Source organism: Thrips palmi, unplaced genomic scaffold, assembly GCF_012932325.1.
Source record: "Thrips palmi isolate BJ-2018 unplaced genomic scaffold, TpBJ-2018v1 HiC_scaffold_18, whole genome shotgun sequence".
Lineage (NCBI taxonomy): Eukaryota > Metazoa > Arthropoda > Insecta > Thysanoptera > Thripidae > Thrips > Thrips palmi.
In genome coordinates, this window is record NW_023144627.1 from 16,717,806 (window position 1) to 16,738,859 (window position 21,054).

Genomic DNA, 21,054 nt, shown 5'->3' on the forward strand with positions numbered 1-21,054 from the left:
GCGCGCTCTCTCTCGCACTCGCGGGGCGCTCCGTTGGGGTGCGAGAGAGACAGAGCGCCGGCGCTGCAAACCGACCTCTCACAACGCATTAATTTGAGGCGAACACCGCGCGGGGCCGCGCGCCGCCCCAGTTCCCGCGCTGCGCCGCACAGTGGGTCATAAGACCGGCGAAGGCGGCCAAAATTCTAGACGCGTTTTGAGCTCCAGAGTCGTTAAGTGGGACTCGAACCGAACGTGTGACCCCACCAATGGATTCCTCGTTCGGTGAGCAATCCATTGGTGGGGTCACACGTTCTGTTCGAGTCCCATTTAGCGACTCTGGAGTCTTGAATTTTGGCCGCCTTCGCCGGTCTTCGCCAATCTTCTGGCCCACTGTGTTGCGCCGAGTCGCGGGGCGCACTGGGTCAGGGGTCAGGGCGGCGAGCTATTTGCATGCCGGCTGGAGGCAGACTCGGTCTGGAGTCTCGAAGGCTGGAGTGCGGCAGCGCGGGGCGACGCGGGCCGTGAGTGATTGGCTGGGCCGCGAGGGGCGACGGGTCCGGGACGGGTCCGGGACGGGGCGGCCACCTTTGCCGCTCGCCGCTCGGAGAAGACGGAAAAGATCCGGGCTTCTTGTTCGTCCGATTGGCCACCGCCACCATCACGACGACAGGGCCAACAAAAACGAGTGCCGTGTCTCTCTCTCTCTCTCTCTCTCTCTCTCTCTCTCTCTCTCTCTCTCTCTCTCTCTCTCTCTCTCTCTCTCGCACCTCCCCTCGATTCTTTCGCCTCGCCACAATTTCGATGAGTGACTGCCGGCGTCCGGAGAGACGGGGTGGATGGGGAGGAGGAGGAAAGCGATGGCGCCGGTGCTTCCACCACCTCGCCGTCGTCGTCACGGTCGGACGCACCCGGACGCCTTCTCGAAATGGCGCACTTTTGAAGCCATAGCCAAGCAACAGGCGGCGGCGCCCGCTGCTGCACTGCTCCCTGGAATTGTGAGCGTTTTGAGCTCCAGAGTCGCTAGACGGGACTCGAACCGAACGTGTTGACCCCACCAATTGATTCCTCGCTCGGAGAGCAATCCATTGGTGGGGTCACACGTTCGGTTCGAGTCCCATTTAGCGCCTCTGGAGCTCAAAACGCGTCTAGAATTGCCGCCTCCACCGGTCTTCTGGCCCACTGTGCGTCGCCTTGGCGGCCCCTCCTTCGCCGCGCTATCGCTATCAATCGCAAGCGCCACCCGATACACGGTGACACGACGCGGAACGCCTTCGCGGAACGCCCCGGCGGCCAACTCGCCTGTTTGGCGCGTCGCTCCGGTTGGCGGCCCCGATGACGGTGACGTCACGGTGACGTCACGGTGACGACGCATGACGTCACCGAGACGAAGTGACGTCACTCTGCGATCATTACATTACGTAAACTCGCCTTGGCTGCTCGTTGCTGCCAGTTATGCTTGATGCTCCGCGTCGCCGTCGGCCTCGTCGTCGGCCTCGCCGTCGGCGTGGTACAGGGCGACAGCCCCGACAGTGGGGTGTAGCGTGTAACCGGAGCCAACGCTCTCGGGGCCCGCCGGCTGCCTGGAGTGGAGCGGCCTGGAACGGCCTGGAACGGCCTGGAGAGTGAATGCGCTCGACGCTTCGTCGCTCCGTCTCTCTCGCACCCCTTGACGGGACGGGACGAGACGCATTGCTGGACGCCTGGCGGACCGCGCCGGGGGCGGGAACGCCTGCCGGGTAGGCCAGCCCGCAGACTTGGGCGCGCTGCGGGCGGGATATTGCCTACCTCGCAGGCGCGCGTGCACACACACACCACACACACACACACACAGAGTCGCCCTGGCCCGGGGCCCTTTCTCTGGGGCTGTTTCCGGCCTAGCACTGCGGTGTGGCGGCAGGCCAGCATACACAGAAAAAAAAGCAAAAGAAAAAAAAGGGGGTCGGTATTCGAACCCAGGACCCTGCCCGTTCGGGGCGGCGGCGCGCTTCGCTCGCCTCGCGCCTCGTCAGTGCCACCTTGCTGAAAGTTTGCTTCCTCAATTACCGGCGCACTTCCGGTGTCCCTCCCGGAGCGGGGCTCCCCAGCCGAGGCCAGCCGAATGCCGCGCCGCCGTCCCTTTCGACGACGCCCCTTCAAAGGGGAATCACATCAATTATAAATTTTCTAATTGGCTGAGCGATAGCGAAGCCCTTGCCGTGTTTGGGCGCGCTGAAAAGTGACTGGTCGTGCGTCTGTCTGTCTGTCTGTCTGTGAGTCTGTTGTACTCACCAACGATTCTCAGCAACTACAGTGGCTATAGTTTCAAGATTTCGTTTAACGTCGCCTTAGCACCCCCCAACACGAGTTGTTTCAAATCGTTGTTTAGTATCGTTTGAAATATTCAAAACATACTTTTGAATCAGGTTATTAGCATGGTTAGGTTGGCAGCACTCAGCACTCACGAATTTCTCATACCTGCGGCCGCGGCTCTCAAATACGGGACAGAAGCAAATATGCAAATAAAACAAAATAACGAGCAGAAGGGTTTGGAAATGAGATCGGCCAAAGTTTTTCCACATTCTAGAATGATTAAAACCCTTTTAGAGTATCAACACAGCGAAATATGGAGAATGGCAGTGAAATGATTTACGTGTTTCGTTCCCCTCTCCCCCTCCCCCTTTCGAGGGGAATCTTCTTCAGGTCAGTGCACCTTGACAGAGCAGTGTAAAAAGAATGTTTTTATTTTGACCTTTTTGTATTGTGGGCATCTACTTGTTTCATTTTCTATAGTGTCATCCTCTTTTTTAAATTTTCATAGTAGAGGAAATCAGGGAAATGCATAAATAACTTGTGTTGACATTAGCAGGCATACTTAGTTTGGACTCGAGAAATACATTCTATTGCAATGCTGCAGGCTGACAAGAGTGCCAAAGTACTAACATGTGTTATTAATAGAATCAATGTATGGTTGTGTATATTTAATCCTAATAGAGTTGAATTGATATTGGGTTCAAAGAGACGACTCAGGTTTTGAGCGGTGAGTGAATTAGTGAATGGATTTAATGAGACGATTCCTTTCACTTCACTGAAGTCAATATAACTGGTACTACTCAGTATTGCATACCTGAGTAAGATAAATTGTGTCGGTTCATTAAGCCTTGGGTATCCTTGGCATTGGACTCTATGATGACGAATCACTGGATTTGACAATAATTGGTCCCCGTTAACTGGTTCAGATCAGCCTACCCTAAACTGACTCTCTTAATATTAACTGTGATAACGTATGCCAATCAATATTGTTTTATTCACTGGTTCGCAATGAAAGAATGACAAAATGTTTCATAGATATTACTATAAAAATTGAGAATTCATTAGTTAAGAAAAAAGAGATATCGAAAAGTGACCCAATCATACGAGTAACCAATTAAGCGATTCAATGCTGGCAATTGAATGTTACTCGACTGAGGGATTCACTTTGGTGTGGCATCAGGGAATTGGTGATGACAGAGGGTGCTTCATGAAGACAGTGTAGGAATGTACAGAAATTGAGTCTAGATAGTTGTTTGTAGATTTCAGTGTACTAGTCACAAAAGCTACATTTATTTCAATGCCAAACCTACACTTCACCTAGAGCTACGCAATTTGGGCGAAACTTTCTAATTTGAGAGTTATGAGTTTCCCTGCAGTTTTCAGTGCGCTGACTTCAATATTGACTTCTAAATAGTCTCCAGACCCAAAATTTAACCGATTTTGGGTCAAATTTTTTAAATTGAATTCCACATTGATTCTTGCAGTTTTTTGAGTGCTGATAGCAAAAATCACTTCCATTTTGACATCAGACTTATATTTCATCCGAAACGAGGTCAGTTTGGACCAAAATTTTCAAGTCGAGTCTTATATTGTTTTCTGCAGTTTTTGGTGTGCTGAACTCAAAAATGACTTCCAAAATTTTCCCAGACTCACACTTACCCGAATTTTGACCAATTTTGGACCAAAATTTTTAAATCGAGTTTGACATTGATCCAGCAGTTTTTGGTGTGCTGATAACGAAAATCACTCTCATTTCGACTCCAGACTTATATTTTCATCCCAAATTAGGTCATTTTGGACCAAAATTTTCAAGTCGAGTTTAATATTGTTTCCTGCAGTTTTTGGTGTGCTGAACTCAAAAATGACCTTCAAACTTTTCCCAGACTCACATTTAACCGAATTTTAACCAATTTTGGACCAAAATTTTTAAATCGAGTTTGGCATTGATCCCAGCAGTTTTTGGTGTTCTGATAACGAAAATCACTTCCATTTGTACCCCTGGTCTAAAGTTCACTCAATATGAGTCCTTAAGATGCATATTTCTTCTTCTCAAGCAAAGTCCAAAGTGCACAAACCATGTCAATTCGCATCGCTCAGCCACACTACGCGCCCAGACTAAACGGCGCGTACCCCTAGTTACACCATTCAGGCAAGTTTTCCATTATGTCGTTCTGTGCTCCCTCCTTCTTTTTCACACCTCGCTTTCCGTGCTCGCCTTCCCCGCCACCGCCTTGGAAACCTCAGCCGGGCCCGGCAGGCCCGCCGCGGGCGGCCGACTCACGGCGTCGTTTCCGTCGCCCTGCCTCTCTCGCACCCACACGCGACGCCCCGTGAGCGCGAGAGAGGCAGAGCGACGACTCTCGGAATCAGTCTGCTGCTGCGCTCGCGCGCTCGCGGGGCCGGGAAGCGAAAGCGAACCTCTAATCCGGTTGCTTTGCGTTGGTTTATGTCGCGACGTGAGCAGCGAGGGAATGGGAAAGGGGGTGGGGGTGGGGGCAGTGAAAGGGAGGGGGCTCGTCGGCCCCGGGTGCTGCTGGGCGGAATCAGCATGCATCAGCATAATGGGAGATGGGAGGCCTATGCCGAGGCGCGTTGCCCGTTCTGAAGCCCACACAGCAGACTGATTCCGAGAGTCGTTTTTGTCGCTCTGTCTCTCTCGCGCTCATGGGGCGTCCCGTGTAGCTGCGAGAGAGACAGAGCGGCGAAAACGACTCTCGGGCAACGTAATGCCTCGCTTCTTGTCGGGGAGGGAAGATGGACCGAGTCGCCACGAGAAGGGGGAAAACATGAGAAGGAAAATACTCGGCAAGGTAAACAGAAAAAGAGCCGCGAGTACTGTGGCTGCCGAGTCAGTGCTTCAATGGGGTGTGCTACAGGCCGATTGCAGTGCAGGGGTATCGTGTTTTGACAGGCCGCCGCACGGGCAGAGAGAGACTCTAAAACCTTGACTAGTCCAAAGCCGTTTGCTTCCCAAATGAGAAGCAAAACGGAGAAATTCTGGAGAAACGCAGATTGCGTCGGGAAGCCGCTCGCGGGGCTCCAGGCGTTCCAGGCGCTCCAGGCGCTCCAGGAGCTCCAGGCGAGTTGACGCTTGGCGGCGTGCAGCCTCCCCTCGCAGTGATGTGCTCGTCATTTCGACATTCTGTCGTCGCTTCCCTCTCCCTGCCCGACCGCCACAAATTTCTCATTTCGTTGTTCTCGCAGTTCCCCTCAGAATCAAGTACGATTCAATGTTTGTGAAAGAGAAAAACAATGAGGGCGAAACAGTGCGCTGCGCTTTTCTGCGGCTTTCCCTCGGCTTTCTCGGCTTTCTCGGCCACCGAGTGACGGCTTTCCGTCGAACCCAGCCTCCGTGCGCACAGTAGGCCAGAAGACCGGCGCAGGCGGCCAAAACTCTAGACGCGTTTTGAGCTCCTGAGTCGCTACGCAGGACTCGAACCGAACGTGTGGCCCCACCAATGGATTGCTCTCCGAACGAGGAATCCACTGGTGGGGTCACACGGTCGGTTCGAGCCCCATTTAGCGACTCTGGAGCCCAAAACGCGTCCGAGTTTTGGCCGCGTCCACCGGTCTTCTGGCCCACTGTGGCGCGGTCCGGGAAGTCGATCCTTTCCCTCGGCGGATTGGCCTTGGGCTGCCAGCTCGGTCTGTCCGCGCGCGGCTCATCCCGTCGTCCTCGTTAACCCCGTTTGCCCCGACTTGCCGGCAGTCGTTTCATTGGAGACGCTGGCTGGCTAGCTGGCTGGCGGGGGCCGCGTGCTGCCCTCGGGGCATGCCGGCCGGGGCGTAGCGACGCGAAGCTTAGGCCGGGCGGCATTGCCCTTTAGATTAGGCTGGTGATTAAGCGAGGATTTGCCCCGCTGTCTTGGGGGCCCCCCCACCCCCCACTACCCCAAATCGCCACAAAGCAGGAAGGGTGCAGAGCGACAGTCTCTTTTTCCAGCCCGCCCTCGGCAAATTCTCATCTTTCCAGCTGACGCGGGCAAATCGAGAGAGAGAGGGGGGGGGGAGGGGAAGGGAGGGAGACAGAGGGGGCATCACTCTTCATCCCCCTTCCCCTCATTATCCAGCCCCGCCCCCGCCCTGCCGGCACTGCCGACGCATGAGAAATTCAGGCCGCGTGCCGCTAGGCGCACTAAACTCGCGCGCACGGGCATTAGTTCCATTTTTGGGCGGCGTAGAGTAGAGGCGCCGCGGTGCCGAAAATGGGAGGCAGTGCCGTGGCAGTGCCGTGCCTTGACGAATGGCGCCGCGCTGTGGCGGGGCGGGGCGGGGCGGGGCGGGGCGGGGCGCGACCCTTCCGACGCCGTTGTGTTCTCTGTGTCACCACAGGGTTTCCATTCAGCTTGGGACGGTGTCCTTTGGTTCGGCACAGCGCCGATGCGTGGCGAGCCGGGCAGGCCAGGCAGGCTGGACGAGCGGCCCACAATGGCTGCCGGCGACCGCACCCCCTCCCCCTCCCCTCCGCTCCCCAGGGGAGCTGATGGTTGCAATCACCAACTTGCCATCCCGCGCCGCGCGGCACAGTCATGTGACGGGCGATAACCATTCCGAACCGCAGGCTGCGAGTGTGGCGAGTACGGCCAGCATTTCGAGGCCACGTCGCCATGCGGTTTCTGCCTACCCTCCGCCGCACAGTGGGCCAGCAGACCGGTGGAGGCGGCAAAAACTCAAGACGCGTTTTGAGCTCCAGAGTCGACAAACGGGACTCGAACCGAGCGTGTGACCCCACCAATCGATTCCTCGTTCGGAGAGCAATCCATTGGTGGGCCACACGTTCGGTTCGAGTCCCGTTAAGCGACTCTGGAGCTCAAAACGCGCCTAGAGTTTAGTCCGCCTCCACCGGTCTTCTGGCCCACTGTGCGCCGTTTTTACAGTGGCGTAAAACAAATCACGGGACGAGGACCGAGACCCGAGCCGGGACCTCTGCGCTGCAGCGGCCATCAAGGCCCTCGCCAAAAGTTGACGACCGCCTAAAAAAGAAAAAAAAGGAAACCCTTTGCGTGGTGTTTGAACCCGGGCGAAGATTGTCTCCTCGGTGATTCCGAGGCGGCAGTGTAGCGGCGGTCGTGAAAAGGCAGAAAGGCGCCGAGCGTTTGTGCCAACAGTGTGCCAACACCGACCGCCACAGTGTAAACCTCCGCCTCACTTGATTACTTCTGGAGCCAGCGCGCCACGCGTGGCAACCGCACTCCAAAACATAAAAGGAGTGGGGATCCATGAGGACTCACCATGTTCGCGGCCTCCGTCTCGGCGGGCGCGCCGTCGGTCTCCGTGCTCGAGTTGGCCGCCTGCCTCAGGAAGGTAATGACCATCTCAAACTAGCACCTGGAAGCCTGGAACAGAGAGGCGGGTCGTCAGGGCCGCGGGCGTGGCGGGGCGTGGCGGGACGGGGCGGGGCGGGGCGGGGCCAACTTGGCCGCCAGGATTCTTAGCCCGGATTCGGCGCCCTCAGCGAGGGCTCGCTTTACTTCCGTCGTTAGGCTCAAGTTGGCGGGGCTCGAGTCGAGTGTCACTATGATCGGGAAAGCTGAAAATTGTACTGGTGCTCAGAGAATTTTCAGAAAACGGGACCTATGGACGAGAGTAACAAGCAAGCACTAAAAACAGTTAAATTTTCAAATGAGAAAAAAAAATTGGAGGAGGGGAGATTTGAACCCTTACTCTCTGGCTTACGAGTGGGCGGCGCTAACCGCGCGACCACGCAGACAAGTGCTGTGCCGTCCCGAGGCGAGTCACGGACTGAGTCACGGACTGTGTTAATGAGCCCGCAGTGCTCGGCAGTGCTCGACTCCTTTCCGCGCGGCCACACGTACACGACCGAGAGCCACTCCGCGCCGCGAGCCTTGCAGCGCGGTGCACTGTGACGTCTGTGACGTCTGTCAGTCCGGGGCAAGACGTTTTCTGTTTCTTTCGGGTCGGCAGGGAAAAACTTGCACTCGGTGACGTCCGTCGCGCCGTCAAGACATTTTTTTACCAAGGTTGTGTCAAAGCGCGCGGTCCTGTGGCACACTGAGGCAGCGGGGCAGTGCACAATGGGGCAGAACGGGCCAGAAGACCGGTGGAGGCGGCCGAAACTCTAGACGCGTTTTGAGCCCCAGAGTCGCTAAACAGGACTCGAACGGAACGTGTGACCCCACCAATGCATTGCTCTCCGAACGAGGAATCCATTGGTGGGGTCACACGTTCGGTTCGAGTCCCATTTAACGACTCTGGCGCTCAAAACGCGTCCGGGATTTTGACCGCCCTCTCCAGTCTTCTGACCCACTGTGCAGTGTACCGCCCGGCAGCAGCGGGGGAGTAGTAATTCAGGAACGGCCCCCCGCGACCTCGGCGGCAGCGGGCAAGGCTGCCTGAGCCCCGCGGGTCTTAAAGCCTGCCAGCGAAGCCCGCGAAGCCCGCGAAGCCCGCGCTGGAGTGGAGCCTGCATAACAGCAGTCCAAATAAATTATTACCCCTGCGAGCAGCAGCTGCGTTGTTTGGTGCACTGAAATGGTGGTTTGGGGAGGGGGGGGGGGTACCGTCGTCTTGATATCCCTGCGGTGAGGCCCCGTTCCGTTGACAGATGCTCGTTTCAGCGACATCCGTTCTGCGCGTGGTGTGATATCAGTCTCACTCCGACCGCACCTCAGTAATACTCCTTGACTCTCTCTCTCTCTCTCTCTCTCTCTCTCTCTCTCTCTCTCTCTCTCGCTCTCCAGCAGGGCCTTGCCGCCTCGCCGCAGCCATAGGTCTCACTTCCGGCCGGCCTCACTGACGCCGCCGAGCGACGCTGGAAACGCGCAAAGGTCGTGTTTTGCACGTTCACGATACTCGCCTCTTCGATGCAAGACTTGAACCCGCGTGCGCGATTTCGCGTACGGAATTCGCGCAAAAAATCCTGCATATAATGCGCAAAAGCGAGCGAGGCCGCGAGAACAAAACTGCACAAATCCATTTCCTGGTGTACTGTCTTTTTCGTGTCCCCCGCGGGCCGCGGCGGACACGGTAATCACTTTGGGGCACACTGCGACGCGCGGTGCGACGTGTCGCTTTATTCCGGAAGTGCGCGGCCTGTCTGGCGCAGGATTTGCGCGGGAACAAGTTGGCCGCCCTGACCGCGGCGGCAACGCGCGCCACCGCCCCGCCAATGGCGGCGCTCCGTTTTGGCGCGCAAAACGCGGCCCTGGGATTACCAGTGGCGGGGCAGGCTCGTCTCGGCTCGGTGCATCTTGTTAGCCATCACTTTGAGTAACGAACCGGTCGCGCGACCCCCTCCCCTCCCCTCCCCTCCCCGCACCGATCTTCTAGCACACTGTGCGCCCCGCCTTGAAGGCCTGGACGGCCTGGAACCGCTTTGCGCGACTTTTCCAGCCGGATTGTCTTCCTTCCGGTGGCGGTGATTGCCAAGTCCCGGAGGCTCCAACGCAATGCGCGGCCGCCTGTCTGCCCCACTGTAAGATAATGCAAATAAATCATGGAAAAGGCAGAGGAAAAGAAGAGCGACTGAGCGGTCCCATTTTCGGGGGCGACTTCTTCCGTGGAGACTTCATAGCCGTGCGCTGCACATCCAGTGTGTCCCCGAGGGAAGTTCTGATTTCGCGCTGTCATCAAATGAGTCGACATTTTGAACGATTTTGCGAAGGTCGGGTCTGGCGGCGCGAGCCCACAAGTCAGTCCGTGTTGCCCTGCCGGTGCTGTTTGCCTAGCGCCTGCGTGCAGGCAGTGCAGGCAACACAACGCACAACTGCCGCGCGTGCGGCCTACCCGCGCCACCGCAGGCGCTCGCTGGCCTCCACTGGCCTCCACGCGAGGACTCACAGTGGGCCTTAAGATCGACGCAGGCGGCAGAAACCCTCGACACGTTTTGAGCTCCCGAGTCACTAAATGGGACTCGAATCGCACGTGTGACCCCACCAATGGATAGCTCTCCGAACGAGGAATCCACTGGTGGGGCCGCACGTTCGGTTCGAGCCCTGCTTCGCGACGCTGGAGCTCAAAACACGTGTAGAGTTTTGGCCGCCTCCACCGGTCTTCTGGCCCACTGTGCCCCTCCTGCTCGGTCCACTTGGCCTCCTCCGGGTTTGGACGGCGACCCATTCCGAGAACGACGTCGCCCCTGGAGACGCCGCCTCATCCAGCGCGCGCGACCCCTGCCCCCCCCCCCCCCCCAACCCGCTGGCCCTGCCCCAATGGCGCCCTCCAGGTGCCAAACCCACCGTGTGGAAGGAAGGGGTGGCGGTGTCGGCGCCAGCACCGCCGGCAGACTGATTCCCAGAGCCGTTTTCATCGCTCCGTCTCTCTCCCACTCATGGAATCAGTCCGGGACCGCCAGCACACTGTAAGTGCGCGTTTGCCCGAATTTCCGCTTTCGGAGATGGGCATCCGCCAGTCTTTCCTTCTGTCTCTCTCGAACGTGTACGGGACGTCCCATGAGTGCGAGAGAGGCAGTCGGCATCCGTCGCTGCCGGGAAGGAAGAGGACAAAGTGGCGACAGAAACGGCACGGCACGCTCCAATTGCCAGACGCGCGTCCATTTTAATTCCCTCTTTTGAATTTTAAAATGCAAATTAAAAACCCGAGGAAGGAGAGAGAGGGGGGGGGGGCTGCGTGGTTCCAACACACCTTCATTAGTGAAAGGAGCGGGCCGGGCCGTGCCGAGCCGCAGCGGGGCAGAGGGGCTTTCTTTCAATCTCGTTGGTCTTAACCCCGGCCAGCAAGCCGCACGGACTGCCCGCCTAAGCGCCTTAACTACTCCGAGGAGACGCGCATCAAAATGGACAATTTGCCTCGTTGTTCGTTCACTCTAAATGTTGTACAGGGGAGATTCTCCAGAATATGGTGAAAATGTTCCATATTATGGTGGTGCAGCTGACTTCATAACATACCATTGAGAGTTCACTGTACCTTATGGATATTTTGACGACTTTCGTGGGTATTATAGAGAAAATCTGCACCATTACATGTTGATGCAGCCTTTTCACCGTAAGACATTTACGGTGTTGGCAACCGCCGGGAAAACCGGGCTGAGTCGAATGATTTTTCAGTCAGAACCGACGAGAATTTTAGTGTCATATCAGTCAGTCAAAAGACCCAAGTAAAGAAAATACTGAAGAGAAAAATCTTTCTTTTCCGGCCGGCACTAACAAGACGAAGTGCATTCCAGCGCCGCATGCGTGTGGACGGCCACTTTTCCTTGGCCGCCTTGCCCCAGTACGGGCGGTAATAGCCACCCCCTCCTCTCTCTCTCTCTCTCTCTCTCTCTCTCTCTCTCTCTCTCTCTCTCTCTCTCTCTCTCTCTCTCCTCCCTTTTGCGCAGTCCGTCTCACTTTTTCCCTCGTTTTATTCCTTTGCTCCGTCACTGTGGAGTGCCGTTGTGCCGCCAAGATTCCCCCCCTCCCCCCCTCATCTTTCCCCTTTCATGCTCCAGCCATAAAGGGGCAGCGGCCTGGCCGCTCATAGGCGGCACCACCCTGGCGAGGCGAGGGTCAGCCGGTAGGCAAGCCCTTCGACCCCCCCCCCCCCCCCCCGGGGCCGACGACGTCGAGGGAACGGCCATGTAAGCACGTATACGAGCGAGACGGCCGCGAAAGCACGTTTCCGTCGTTTAAACATTTCTCCAGCCAGCGGCGCTGCCGGATAGAGGGAAGTCCCCTCGAGAGAGGAAGAAGAATGGGGGGCGGTGTGCAGTTTAAAAATTTGAAAGCGCGGCTCTGTCCTGTGTCGCACTATAGCAGGAGACTTGGCAGTGCCGTGCCGTGCCGTGGCTGGAATCGCAGGGTAGTCCCTTCCGCGCACGCCGCCCTCACGCGGTTCAACATTTTATATTCGGATTTTTTTTAACCTTCTGCCTGTTTGCCGATGTCTGTACATGCTGATATGGTAAAAGGCCCACAGGATGCAGCAATTTCCCTAAACTCGGCGAGCCCGGCCCGGGGGCTCCAAACGGCGTGCTCTGTCTCTCTCGCACACTGCCCTGCCTGGCCCTGCCTGGCCCTGCCCCGCAGCGAGTGCGAGAGAGACAGCGCCGCGGCCGTTCTTCCACGTAATCGAGTTATCTCTCTCCAGCAGCGACAGGAAGCGAAGCGACCCGCACCGACCTCGCGGTGCGGGGCGGCAAGCGGACAGACGGACAGACAGACAGACAGACGGGCAGACAGACGGACAGACAGACAGTCCGACAGACAGACAGACAGACAGACAGACAGGCAGACAGACAGTCCGACAGACAGACAGGCAGACAGACAGGCAGACAGACAGTACCACGACCCTGCCGTCGAAGCGTTCCAGCCAATGGAGTGACCCCGTCACCCCGCCTCTCGCCGGACTGGCAGGACTGGCGGGACTCGGAGGACTCGGCGGACGGCAAACCCGGAAACGGAATCAGTCGCCGCTCTATTTCGGTAATTGCTCACGTGTCCTTTCGGCCGGCGGGAAGGAGGCGGTGAAAGCGAGGGTGGATGTGAGGCCCGCCCCGCCCAACGGGTCTCTCTGTCTCTCTCTCTCTCTCTTTTTTTCACCTCTCATCTATGTCATTTATTTGGCCCCACGCTCGAACTTCCTCTTCAGCGGCTGCCACGCGGAAAAGCCGCCAGAGTGGAGGGGGGAGGTGAGGAATTCGTTGGGGTGGCGGCGCTGGCAGCACAACTAACAATAAACGGCCCTCTCCTCTCATCGCGGGGAAAGGAGGACGAGGACGCGGCGGGACTCTGCGGGACGCGGCCAAACAGAGAAATCATCAATCCTGCCGCCTCCACTGCCAAAAAGGTGGAGCAACGTCTTTCTGTGTGTCTCTGCGCGCGCCTCTGTTGTGTGCGTGCGTGGTTGTGTGCGGAGAGCAATCCAATGGTCGGGTCACACGCTCAGTTGGGGTCCCATCTAGCGACTCTGGAGCTCAAAATGCGTCTTGGGTTTTGGCCGCCTCCGCCGGTCTTCTGGCCCACTGGGCGACGGCGACCTGTTTCGCGCTGCCCCCTGGACCTGGGCGGGACCTCTACGGACCTCTACGCCCCGTGGGCTGCCCGGCCTGGCTCGGCCCGCCAGATTATCCCTGAGACAGTAATTGAGCTTCTGAGAGCGTCGAACTATTTGCGTAATCGCGTTGCTGAGGCCCCGAGGCGCTGCTATTCATTATTCATGACCGATAGCTAGCATTTTCGGAGGATGAATAAAGTCCGCTCTGTTTGCCGGCCACTCCCGCTCGCCGCCATTCCCGCCAATCAACGCGCCACCGACGCACAGTGGGCCAGAAGGCCGGTGGAGGCGGCCAAGCTCCAGACGCGTTTTGAGCTCCAGAGTCGCTACACAGGACTCGAACCGTTCGGAGAGCAATCCATTGGTGGGGTCACACGCTCGGTTCGAGTCCCCGTTCACGGCCATCCCGACCATCGCCTCGAAGCGCAAGACTTCTCCCAAAAGCAGTGCATTTCGGCGGTGCACAGTCGTGCAGCGCCCTCAGTACTCTGCGAGAGTGGAATCCACAAAAACAAACTAGTCTGGAAACAAGTTAGGCCGGGTCAGCACAGCAGCCCGCTGCGCCGCCCCGCCCCGCTCGTGAAGGTACACACATTTGCGAAATAAAAACTGAAAGAGGGAGCGAGGTGGAGGGGTTCTCGTTCGTTTTCTTGCATTACGTTGCGCGGAACGCGCTCGCAGTCGCGCGCAAAAAGGCCGAACAGGCCGTGCACTTCCCCGTGAAATTGCGGTTCTGTCTCATCCGGGTGAGCGGCTGGACTCGGGATCGCCAGCCGCGGCCAGCCGCCATCGCCACGGCCAGCAGCGGCAGCAGCGCGGCCTAATCTATTGGGGGCACGCACACACACACTCACACACACACGCTCACTCAGTCGTCTTGAGTAATGATTTTCAAACTTCATAAACACACATACACGCTGGGGCCTCCGCGGCGCAAACTTCCCCCGACTCCCTTCCCCCTCCCCTCCCTCTCCCTTCTCCCCTTCCCCTCCCCCTTCCCTCCGTCACGCGCTTCTGCCCCATTTCGCACCTCGAACTCCGTTCGCCTATAATAGGCGGTGTGTGATGAATGCCAGCCGCGCTGTCGGCGACGAACACACACACACACACACACAGAGAGAGAGAGAGAGAGAGAGAGAGAAAGAGAGAGAGAGAGGGACGCTGAGGTGACGACGGGAAATCTCTCCCTCGCCCTACGGCGCCTCGACACCCGCGCTCGCCTCGCCGAACGAAGACCGGCGCCTCGTGGACCAGCCAGTGTACCACCGTTGTTGCCGCGCAACACGGAGGCACGGAGGCCCGCAGGTAGCGGCAAGTTTCCCTTGCAGCAAGCATTGATGTCGTTAATTAAGGCATCGCCCAACTTGAGCGCCTCTCTCCTCTCCCTCCCTCCCTCCAACTCCCACTCCCCTTCCATGGACATCGGGCGCGTCTCCTATCTGTTGACTCACTCGCGCACACAGACGGACACACACACCGCGGCGCCAAGGCTTCGTGGCTGGCTGTGTGTGTGTGCGTGTGTGTGGCAACTCCACTGCCATTACCACATCCCTACACCAAAGCGAGAATCCCTACCGCTGCTCCGAAGCCAAAGCCAGCCTGCAGAACAACGCGGCGCTAACCTAGCCTCGGCCGGACCGCTGCAGTTTGCAACTACTTGGCCAAGTCCCTTTTGAAAGCGCCGCGCCCCGCCGCGCCCCGCCCCGCCTTGCCACTCCAGTGGCTGCTGAGCAGCCGGGGGGCTTTTCGGTATTGCTGAGGGGTCCAAGGGCTTGCCGGCCGGCCTCGCCGGTTCAACACAGGGCCTCGGCGTGCAGCCCTGCGGCCCCGCGGCCCAGGGCGCTCTCCGTCCCAGCCCGGCCCAGCCCGGCCCTGTGCCAGGGCTGTGCCGCGACATGAATACCAAATTATTTCCTCGGCCCGTTGCACAATCCCGAAGGCCGGCCGGCAGGCGATACCCCGCGCCGCCCGCGCGACCACCAGCCAGGCACCTAATGCCGCCCTGGGGGCCTTGGCGTCGCTCGCGCGCGGAGTACTGACGAGTACCGAGGACGCGCACAAAAACCTGCCCGAACGATGCACTCGCGGAAAACCGTTTCAACTGTTCAAAGGCAACGTCTCCAATAATTTAGTTACAATTTTTAAAATTATTTTCGGTTTAGAGACGCTAGCTTCAGGTGACATCCACAATTGATTTAAAGAAAACATTTCGTTGCATTTTACTGAATGAATGACATATTTTTCTCTCTTTGTTTGAGCTCGACTACGGATCTCAAAAAAACCAACTACTGCACCGGAATCAAAACCGATCAAAACAACAAAGGCAGTGTCATAATTGTCGACCTCGGATTGGGAGTAGGGACAGCACGTTTTTATTCTTTTTATTAATTTTTTTCGGCATTGGGGCAACATACATATTGCTCGGATGACGGGTCTGGCGGCCCGGCTGCACTGGAAGCTTGTCACTTTGACGTGCCATTGACAAGCCCAAGACGAGCTGCGTGACTGTCTGTGGGCATAGCTGGGTGTCTCTCTCCATGTGTGTGTGTGTGTGTGTGTGTGTTTGTACACGTCAACGTCATGCTCCGTGTTGACTTAGCAGGGACAGGATGTAGTACGCAACCATATAGGGGGGAGGGGCTTGGAGTAATGGATAAAGGCTAGGGCAAAAACAGCGATCGCTTCTTGCGTGCTTCTTGCCGACCACAAAAACAACAACAACAACAACGGCCAAGAGAAACAAACAACAACAAGAGCTGTAAGTCACGATATAGGGGAGAGAGGAAAAAGCAGGAGGTGCGCAGCAAGGTTGCGATCGGTGACTCTGCAGAGGGCGAACGGACGGGCAGGGTAGTTGGCCTGGGTCGCCGAACAGACGCCACCGACAGTAACAAATGGATAAACAAGGACAGCACTATCGATGCGTGGTCATCATCACGCGCGCGGAGTTGGTGCGAAGCTCTGATGGCCAGCGGACCGCACGGCGGGGCGGGGCGAGCACAATGCGCACAGGTGGGGACGCCAACACAACACACACAGACGCCCAGGCATGCACGCAGCGTGATCCATACCGCCCCCAGAGGGACGCCAACAGTGGATCGGTCCGCGCGCGCAGAGGGCGGAGGAAAAATGGGGAGGGGGCGCCCCGGCACGGCCGGCACCTGCAAACTGGAAACACACACCTCCAAATCCGAGTCGACGCGATGATACCCGCACGTCAATTTAGCCTACTCCAGCAAGCACGCGTTGTGGGGCCAGACCGACTTCCCTGGTCAACAAAAGGACGCCGCACTGTTTTAGCAGACCTTGGCTGGGTCTGCGATTCAGTGGCGGCGAGAAACGGGCTAACAACAACAACAACAACACGGAGCAGGTGCAGTCCGCCGAACGCCTCTCGAAACTGCTTTTATCAGGAGTTGGGTCGCGTGCCGAGTACACTGTAACCTGGGCCGGAGTGCAGGGAAGCGGGCAGGCAAAGCGAGACGGGACGGGGAAGCAAGAGGAACTGCGCGGGGCTGCCAGGCTGCAGACACAGGTTGCTGCTTACACCGCACGCCTGGATGCTCTCCGCTTGTTGCTTTTTCCGAAAGGGAGGGGGGAGGGGGAGGCCATCTTGGTTTCGTCGGGTTCTTCCCGGACGCGACTTCAGAGATTCAGCGCACGCAGCGCGCCGAGCCTGGATTCATTTTCCGTCGGCTGACCACACTGGGAGGGGAGGGGGTTCGGCTCCAGAGTTTTCCCGACCATCCTGTTTAGCATACACTACATCCCGCCCGCAACTTTACCAACCCCCCCCCCCCCCGCTTCCCCCTTTCGTTTCCACCCCCGAGTGCCCTCCTCGGTGTAGCGTTATGAATCATGCTCGCAACTGCAACGACCACGCGCACATTTTTTTTGTAACTACGTTTTTTTGTGCGCGGATCACGGCAGGCAGGCAGGCGGGCGGAAACCATCCATGTTTACTCTGGTGCGCGGAATTAAAATTACAGAGGCACCCTTCCTTTTTATGCAGGCACATCTTGTTTGACGAGTGGCCAGGGAGGGATCAGCCTTTAGCGCAGCGCGGCTGGCCCGGCGTAGCGGATGCAAATACCCACCGAGCCCACAGTGGGCCAGCCGGGGCCAGCAGACCGGCGGATGCGGCCGAGAAATCCTAGACGCGTTGTGAGCTCCAAAGTCGCTAGGCAGGACTCGAATCAAACTTGTGACCCCACCAATGGATTCCTCGTTCGGAGAGCAATCCATTGGTGGGGTCACACGTCCGGTTCGAGTCTCATGTAGTGACTCTGGAGCGCAAAACGCGTCCGCGTCCGGGATTTTATCGCCTGCGCCGGTCTTCTAGCCCACTGTGGAGCCCCTGCCAACAGCAGGGTAGGCAACGCGACCTCCTCCGTGCGCGGCGGGCCGGCCTGCCCCGTTCCTCAGAGGCGCGGAGCAGACACGCCCCGACGCTTCTTCAAGGCAACGCTCAGCGTAACGAGACTGGGTTTATTTATTTTGAGCGACTCGATACACTCTGCGGCGACGAATCCAGGGGGGTCGCCCTGTCTCTCTCGCACTCGTGCGGCCCGTAGGGGTGCGAGGGTGACGGAGGGGCTGCGACGGAATTCCCTCAGACACGTCGCACTGTTCGCTGCTCGGTCGCTAACGGCCCCCCGGCCGGGCTGCCAAAACCTCGCAGTCTTTTTTTCGCCATTAGTACGGTATATCGCCACGAAGCCGAGGCCCGCACGCGCTGCTGAGTGACAGCTGCGGAGAGAGAGAGAGAGAGAGAGAGAGAGAGAGAGAGAGAGAGAGAGAGAGAGAGAGAGAGAGAGAGAAAAAAAGCGGCAGGCGGGCACGGACGGCTACCTATAAATATGCATCCGCTGCTTTCGGGCCTGGCGGGCCTGGCGATCACCGAAGCGCGTGGGCGGTGTGGCTGCGCGGGGCAGTGCGCGGGGCTGTCTCAAAGCCCCATGGAAATGTCTCATTCCAAATAACGAAACACGGCCAGACAATGCATACATACATCAAGGCCTGCGGCGGGGCCCTGCACAGTGGGCCAGAAGACCGGTGGAGGCGGACAAAACTTTTGTGCTCCAGAGTCGCTAAATGGGACTCGAACCGAACGTGTGACCCCACCAATGGATTGCTCTCCGAACGAGGAATCTATTGATGGGGTCACACGTTCGGTTTGAGTCCTGTTTACCGGCTCTGGAGCTCAAAACGCGTCTAGAGTTTTGGCCGCCTCCACCGGTCTTCTGGCCCACTGTGTCCTGGCGGGGCTCCGCGACGACGAGGAGCACGGAGTGGAGGCCGAACAAAGCCGGGCATGCCTCCACCGCAGTCTGTTTGTCATTGCTTCGGCGGCCTCCTCGACTCGAGCGTCCGCGCCCCTCTGTGCCTCCACAAAAACATTTTCATGTATTCACTCGTCTGTCAATACCGCTTCGGACGGGTCGGTCAGTGAGTCCCGTCACCGAGCGTGCCTGCCGCCGTCAGCGACACGCCGTGTTTGGCCATCAGCGCGCGGGAACACGCCAAAATAAAGATGAAAAGGCTTTCCGGCGCTTCATCTCATGAGCATATTTACCTCAGATTGGACGAGGGACTGTGCCCGAACGCTCATGCCGTGCTTCTGCACCTGTAAACAAAAAAGAAAAACAATTAGTTTGGTTTTTGGAGTCATTTTTGGAATTCCAGTGTAATTACGGAAATTCCGAGGCGTGCCGCGCTCTATCCCCGCCACTCAGGGATTCCCTTTGGCGGGGCAGCTGCACTGTAAACGGGTTACCATCCGCCAAAGTGGAAATGCGAAATCAAATCACTGCGGCCAACATGCCGCATTTAAAACGCTGCCCAAAAAATTGGCCGGCTCGACGAGGTTATCTCTTTGGCATGTTTGTTTTGGCAAAAGCACAGCAATTACTTGTTTATTTTTTGCGGCATTTCTGCAGCACTGCCAACTTGTGCGTCCGCTAGCCTTCTGCGTGCAACAACATTCATTACAGCAGCTCTCCACAATCATTTGCTCCTTGTTTGGCACGATCCCAGTAATGATGCAGGCCCCGCATCAAGTGTGCTCCATCAGCCCAAACCAAACAGGGTGCAGTGTAATGTTTCATGCATGGTGCAGCCCGGCTCGGCTCGGCTCGGCCCGGCTCGGCTCGGCTCGGCTCGGCTCGGCTCGGCTCGGCAGGCGGACGCGGAACGGTTCAAGTGATTGGATTGGGGGCCGATCGGAAACGATTTCACAATTGGTACGCCGCTTCAAATGGCTACGCTGTTTGGTTTGCGAATGCCCGGGTTCAATTCCCAGCCCCGGCAGTGCTTTTTTTTCCTGTCCATTTTTTTTTGGCGGGTGGGGGATGTTTTAAATGGCATTTTGATTTTGATGTCGCTGGGGTGAAGGTGTAGGTTGTCAAGCCTCGGGAAACCTCGGGCTGCGACCCTGCGGCCCAGAAACCCGGGCCGGACTGCCCACGGCACTGCCGGCCTCGCTAGCCAACACCTGCGGCATGCCTGCGGCGTCCGCGCGTCTTCATTCCGATGCCGGAGTGGAGTGCTTTTCCATTTGCATGGTGCTGAATTTTAGATCCGCCGCTGAGTGTGCAGCACTGCCTTGTTGTAGGCCAGGGCGGCCAGGGCCTCGGCCAGGGCAGCCAATCCAGAACGTTCCCTGGACCCAGTCGGACCTGTCTGTCTCACTCGCACAGTGGGCCAGAGTCTGGAGCTCAAAACGCGTCTGGAGTTTTGGCCGCCGGCGCCGGTCTTCTGGCCCACTGTGCGTCGGTGCGAGAGAGACGAATGCGTCCGGAAATTGGAGGGAAGCCACCGAGAAGGTCAAAGAAGGGAAAAAGCGCGCGAAGTAGACGGGTGGGGCCCAAAGGGTCGGATCAGCATGCACGTCCCTGCCGTAGCCTGGAAGGCTGGATCCACAATCACTCCGGTTGCCACGGCGACGGGGCCCCTCGCTGCGCTGCCCTGCGCTGTGCTCACACAAATCCCGCACCCTCCACATCCACGGAGGCCAGGGCCACGAGTGCGCTCGACCTGAAAATCCCTGCCTTGTTCTCCGCCAGGGCCGAGACCGTGGCTGCCGTGGCTGTCGTACCTGGTGGCTTGCCGCTGGGTCACGGCGAGGTCCCGCCTTCCTGTGGGCCCTGGGCAGCCCTGGGCAGCCCAGCCGTGGGGCCGACAGCAGGCTGCTTACGAGCGGGCGCTACTCCCCCCCCCCCTCTCTCCCACCTCGATATGGAACGCCGCGTGAGTGCGAGGGGGACAGCAAGCTCCGTTTAGAAGCAGCCCGCTGCCGGACTTACGAGGAACGGTGGCCCTGATAGCTTGGCCGAGAATGCGGCCGCCGTGAGGAGAGAGTGAGAGAGAGAGAGAGAAGAGAGAGAGAGAGAGAGAGGGGGAGAGAGAAGGGGGGAAGGGGGAGTTACACGCCAAGCCACCGTACCGACACGGGCAGACAACATAAACAACAGAAGCAGCGAAAAATTAGAAGAAACAAGAACAAAAACAAAAAGCGAGGCAGTCACTGCAAATCCCTCCCCTCTGCCCTATCATCACCTCGCCGCGCCGCGCCGCGCCTCGCCGCCTCGGCCCTCTTTTTCCGCTGCTTCACCCTAATGATGAGGTAGTGCAGGCCTCCGCACTCTGTCTCTCTCGCACTCGTGGGGCGTCCCGCAGCGCCCCGCAGCGCCCCGCAGGGCACCGCAGGGTACCGTAGGGGAGCGAGAGAGACAGAACGTGTTGAGAGGCGGGACGTGTTCCCACGCTAATAGGGCGACGCGTCTTAAACACCCTGCCATGTTTTATTTCTCTCTCTCTCTCTCTCTCTCT

General features: G+C 58.0%; 1 protein-coding gene across 5 annotated transcripts in view; it reads right to left on the reverse strand.

Moving 5' to 3' along the window:
• The window catches only part of LOC117644419 (RNA binding protein fox-1 homolog 3-like), a 177,527-nt gene that overhangs the window by 117,029 nt on the left and 39,444 nt on the right, over window positions 1-21,054 (reverse strand). For all 5 annotated transcript variants that reach the window (XM_034383898.1, XM_034383893.1, XM_034383887.1 and 2 more), the window contains exons 2-3: window positions 18,800-18,850; window positions 7,503-7,607 (exon numbers count right to left, since the gene is read on the reverse strand). In XM_034383898.1, coding sequence (XP_034239789.1) covers window positions 7,503-7,586 — 84 coding nt within the window. In that variant the 5' untranslated portion in view covers window positions 7,587-7,607; window positions 18,800-18,850. The remainder of the gene's footprint in view (window positions 1-7,502; window positions 7,608-18,799; window positions 18,851-21,054) is intronic.